Source organism: Aplysia californica, unplaced genomic scaffold, assembly GCF_000002075.1.
Source record: "Aplysia californica isolate F4 #8 unplaced genomic scaffold, AplCal3.0 scaffold00135, whole genome shotgun sequence".
Taxonomy (NCBI): Eukaryota; Metazoa; Mollusca; class Gastropoda; order Aplysiida; family Aplysiidae; genus Aplysia; species Aplysia californica.
In genome coordinates, this window is record NW_004797405.1 from 1,109,384 (window position 1) to 1,114,974 (window position 5,591).

The 5,591-nt window shown below is 41.8% G+C and overlaps 1 protein-coding gene across 1 annotated transcript in view; it reads left to right on the forward strand.

Annotated features, from left to right (window-relative positions):
* LOC101855248 overlaps nt 1–5,162 on the forward strand; it is an 8,255-nt gene extending 3,093 nt beyond the window's left edge. The window contains exons 2-4 of the mRNA XM_005096716.3: nt 2,037–2,154; nt 2,857–2,941; nt 4,445–5,162. Coding sequence (XP_005096773.1) covers nt 2,037–2,154; nt 2,857–2,941; nt 4,445–4,591 — 350 coding nt within the window. The 3' untranslated portion in view covers nt 4,592–5,162. The remainder of the gene's footprint in view (nt 1–2,036; nt 2,155–2,856; nt 2,942–4,444) is intronic.
* The last annotated feature ends 429 nt before the right edge of the window (nt 5,163–5,591 follow it).

Genomic DNA, 5,591 nt, shown 5'->3' on the forward strand with positions numbered 1-5,591 from the left:
AGATAGATAGATAGATAGATAGATAGATAGATAGATAGATAGATAGATAGACTTAATCCTAGGCAAAGAGCGCTCATGGTCTTGAGGTACGGTATTCGCCTCTCATTCAATGAGTCACGGGTTCGAAACCTGACAGTAACGGAAAACATTCTTCTCTAAAAATGGGTTCCTCATTTACCTCATTCTCAGCTCTCTAACCATGTTTGTCATTTGTCTTCCTTTCCTCTTTCTGCCCCCCCCCCCTTTCCAACCCCCTTTTCTCGGTTCCTGATTGTTTCTACTGCTACTCCTGAATCTTTCTTACTGCTGTCTTTCAGCCACACCCCTAATCTTAGGGCAGGTAAGCCTTCTCGGATAAGAGCAAAATATCGGAGGTTCCGTGTGCAAGTTGCCCATTCTAAAGATCCCTAGGTGGTATAAAAATCAACAAGAGTCGACAACGCCCCCCCCCCCCAAAGGGCAAATTCAAAATTAATTCCTAACTTATTGAAAATGCTTAACTTGTACCCGCAAACCACTAACCTACATGATCTAAATCGTGTCGATTGGGACGTAAACCTACTTACAGTACAGTTGAGAGCAGGCGCGGTTCGTCTGTAAAGCACGGTCGTGCAGTGCCGCCCAAAATGTTTTAATGTTCTATGACGTAAAGCACTCACAATAATAAAATAAAAAAACGCCAGAAACAAACACTAGCCAAATATTATATCAAAACAAGGCTCTCGCTGGCGCCGTAACTGCCATTTCTCTTCTATAGCGCCGTAAAACATCTACTATGCCATGCCTAAATTCATGCGCTGTATCTAAACATAACAGGATAGTCAACAGTGGAAACCTGACCTATAAATCGCTCTTTGGGATAACCTAAGCGATGTCGACACTGTGGAGAGCTTGGCGGTACATTAATATTAATAAGACGGCACATCTCAAAGGCGCTTTTACCGAATAGCGCCGAACATAGCACACAGTAGGCAATCTAAAAATAAACGCCATAGACTGTGCACTATTCCATGCCAAAATTATGTGGGCCCCGGAGCAATCCAGCGGAGTGCTCAAGTGAATTGTGATTGGTTCATTGTCTTGTTGCTATTTTAAGTGACTCTGTGACCATGAACCTGAGGTGATATACTTAAGTCGCCGTGAGGTTGCAGGTTAGGGGGGTTTGTTGAGCCGCTGTCCCGACTTTGTGTCCTTGGGAAAGGCACTTTACCCAAATTTTCCTCTCTTCACCTAGGTATAAATGAGCACCCGGCCATAGACAGTGAAAGATCTTGTCTGTATGTTAGTGTTTTAGCGCCTATAAATGGCAGCTTGCACTGTATGCGTCCCAGACAATTGAAATTGTTTCAGAATGCTACCAAATCTACCGAAATGATAATATAGAGCGGGGGCTCTTATGGCCTAGAATTTTAGGTGGTGACCTCTCTTTCAAAGGTCCCAGGTTTGAACCCGTGTAGCGACCGGAAAAAATATTCTCTAAAATTGTCTCCTTCCATCTCCTTTCCTGCTCTCTAGCAATGTTCTGTCGTCTGTTTTCGTCCCCTCTTCCTGCCCCCACTCCCTCACCTACTTTGCCCCCCCCCCCCCCCCCTCTGGGTTCCTGACTCTTTCTGCAGCCTTTCTACTGCTACTCCTTGGCTCCTTCTTACTGCTGTCTTTCAGGAACACCCATGATCTCCTTGTAGGATCTTCTGGTAAGATCTATACCTAGCCTTCTAAGACAAGGGCGAAAAATGTCGGAGGTCCCGAGTGCAAGTTGCGATCGCTAAAGATCCATTGGTGGTCAAAAACGATAGGAGTAGGCTTCGGCCGCCACCCGGGCAAAATTGAAAATTTCATACCCACTGAAAAAGTTTAGTGTGTCCCGCGCGCTCATATGACTATGCAGTTGCGAGCGCCGTAAAACACTTACTAGAAAAAAATAGAGCGGAGATTCGCACAAATAATAGTAGTATTAGTAGTAGTAGTAGTATCATTATTACTATTATCTACCTTTTATGTCTGTCACCGTATCCTCCTATTCTTTGTGTGTGAAGAATTCAAGTCTGGGAACATCACGTGGGATGACGAAGACAGCAACAACGCCAACAGGAAATCGGGACATCTTCCTTTTGGCGTCTACAATGAGGATACGGCAGTCAACTACTGTTGTCGGTAAGGAGAGAGAGAGAGTACTGTGACCTGCTTGAGCTGAGATGAGATGAGATGAGATGAGGTGAGATAAGATGAGGTGAGGTGAGGTGAGATGAGGTGAGGTGGTGTGGGTGGGGTGGGGTGGGATGAAGAGAGGTGAGGTGAGGTGAAGTGGGGTTAGGCGAGGTCAGGTGGGGTGAGGTGGGGTGAGGGGAAATAGATACGATAAGATACGATAAGATAAGTACAGTGAGATGAGATGAGATGAGATGATATGAAATAAGGTACTACATTTTGTACGATTTTTCAGTAAAATCTACATGGAAATGTGTTTTTATAGGGACATAAAAGGCGTTGTGCCAAAAAAACACAAAATGCCAAATCGGAGGAAAAGGCCGGTTTCTAGGATTTAATACTTCTAACGAGTGCTTGATTTCACCACAACACTTCACTGTTACTATTATTTAGGAGGAGGGCCTTAACCCTGCCTGTTACTTGTTAGGGCAAACCAGAACTTAGAGGAATACAACGTCTCTGCAGTAAGATGGACTTGATAAAAATGCTCCCTTCACAGGAATCGAACTTTAAGTCTTCTGTAAGTGGCGGCATAGCTCCTAACCTCTACACCACAGACGTTAGCAACTGAATTGTTTTAAAATGGATCTAGAAGAATATCAATGATTATTATTATTATTATTTTCAATCCATCTGTCAACTGTACAGAAATGACTCACCATCCGAAAGCCCAATCCTCCTCCCAGCAGCATCACCGTTCTACCTCTACCGCTACAAGGGAAATTGTCAAAGGGTAAGAAGACATTCACGTAGCCTAGTTTTCCTAATATTGCTTTTGTTGTTGCTGTTGTTGTTGTTGTTGCTTTTTGTTGCTTTTTGTTGCTTTTTGTTGTTGTTGTTTTAATCATTGTCGCCGTTGCTGTTGTTGTTATTATTGTTGGATGTTGTTGTTATTTCTGTTGTTATTATTGTTGCTGTTGTTATTGTTCTCGTTGTTGCTGCTGATGTTATTGTTGTCCCTTTTGTTGTTGCTGTTATTATTATTGTTATTGTTGTTGTTGTTGTTATTGTTGTTGTTGTGTGTGTGTGGTAGCCTATCCATTTGAAATGTTTGGAGCTCTTTAGAGCGTGCTATTCGCCAGGGCCACTGCCTCTCTTGGGTAGTGGGTGAGGCAGTCCAACCTCCCTGAATCCTCCCCAAAGAGATGCCACCGCCGGACCTTTCTGGCGGGACATCTCTGCAGCCAGTACTCCAAATCTTGGGGCTCCTCGCGGCGCAATGGACAGATTTAGGTCCGATGGTTTGTCTATTCTATTTTTGTAGTTGTAGGCCCTCAACCCAGAGAAGTGACCGGTTTTGATTTTTGCCAGTAGTGACTGGTCTCTGCGGGACTTTAATTGAGCCTTCCATTTTAAGGAAATTGCCCTCTATATTTCCCTCGTCCGCGAGTGGGATATCGGGGGGTCTTTTGTGGTCAGTTTTGTCTGGGCGCATACACTTTCATAAGTTGTTGTTGCTACTGCTGGCATTGTTTTCGCTGTGGCTGTTGTTGTTACTCTTGTTGCGGTTGTTGTTGCTACTGTTGTTGTTGTTGTTGTTGTTGTTGTTGTTGTTGTTGTTGTTGTATTAGTGTGTGGCCAGCGGATTTCGATTGCGGCAAAGGAGTCAATAATTTGTCTGTCTCGTCTAATAATAACAATAATAATAGTAATAATAATAATAATAATAATAATAATAATAATAATAATAATAATAATAATAATAATAATAATAATAATAATAATACCTGTAATTGATCAACGCTTTTTTTCAGTAAAAATTCACCGAGAATTTAATTTTTAAAACATGTCTATGTGGATTTAACTGAAAAACGCTGATTATAGGCACAAAAATGGTAAATAATAATATGCAGTTTTGAAGGATTCTCAAGCTTTGAAAGTCACCTAACTTTGGAGGTCAATTTTTTTCTAATTCTATCTCTGAAACAAGGCGACCTCCCATCTCCGTCAATAGCAAATATCTCGACATCTATTCAAGATAGATGAGTATTTTTCATAGAAATAGAAAGCAAAAGAAATGGGAACCCCTAAGATGACACCAGTTACTCAACTTTCCGAAAAACATTACGTGCGCTTGATTCTACCGCGTCATGACACAGAGTTTTTGGTAGGTGGTAAACGCCCCACCCCACCCCACCCCCAAAAAATATTTAAAATTTTAATTTTAAAAAATAAATAAGTAAAATTTAAAATTAAAATTAAAAAACCAACAATGTTCTGTTTATTTTCCCACTAGGTTGGCCACATGAAGGTGACGGAGGAGGTGGTCGTGTTCGATGACGAGGACAGAAGTAACGCCAACTCTGCGTTTGGGGAGCACCCGATGGACAGTGGGAGCTCCGGTGACCACACTCTCCACCTCTGTCTTTACGAGCCGCTCTAAACCTCTGTGCTGCTGCCGCTTGTCCGACGCACTCTCCCTGCTGGGGAAAAGTCATTCTGACCAGTTCTGACACAAAGACTTGTTTTTCTTTTCTTTTTTTTCTTTTTTTTTTTCCCTCCCCTGTATTTGTTTATCTTGCTACAAGACACATTTTTGTTGTAGGAATTTTTGAAGGAAGGAAAATAACATGGTGGTTTTATTACGTAAAATGCAGCGGCTAGCTCTGTGAAGGTCTCGTATATACCATCTTACATGTTAGGCGCTCCTAGGGTAACCAAACGAATCATTTATTTTAGAAATAGACAGTACCGATTAAAACTATCAAATAAATCGAAATATGTTATCGGGTAGTAAAAAAATGTTTGGTTCCTTCACTCGTGAGTCCATTTCTGAGACTGAGTTGGGTCAGTGTGTAGCATAGCAATACTAAGAGTTGTCGGTTGTGACCGGTCTTTCGTTTATTATGTTGTCTAGTGGCCGGTACGATTTTCTCTCGTGCACAGAAGAAGAGAAATCACGGACACATCTACTGTAAATAAACAATTGAGAATGGCTGTGTTTTGTACATACACCACCGTCTTGCATTGTTTTGAATTTTTGTTTTGTTTTAGCAGTTTTTTGTTGTTTTTTGTGCGTTTTTGTGTGTGTCTCTGTTCGTAGTTTTGGATTTTTTGTTGGTTTTATTTATTTTATTTTTTTTTTGGGGGGGGGTTGTTTTTATGTAGGTGTTTTTTAATATAGGTTTTCTTTTGAGCCTCAGAAGCCTTTCAAGGCCAACCGGGGTTGAGAGGGATGAAACATCACAGCAGAAAGACTGAGATACTTGAAAAACAAATTTCTCCTCGCACGGGAATCGATCTCAGGTCTTTAGCGCGTGATGGTGAACACTTCATCGAGTGACAGCAAATAGACTCTCTCTCTCTCTCTCTCTCTCTCTCTCTCTCTCTCTCTCTTTCTTCTATCTCTCTCTCTCTCTCTCTCTCTCTCTCTCTCTCTCTCT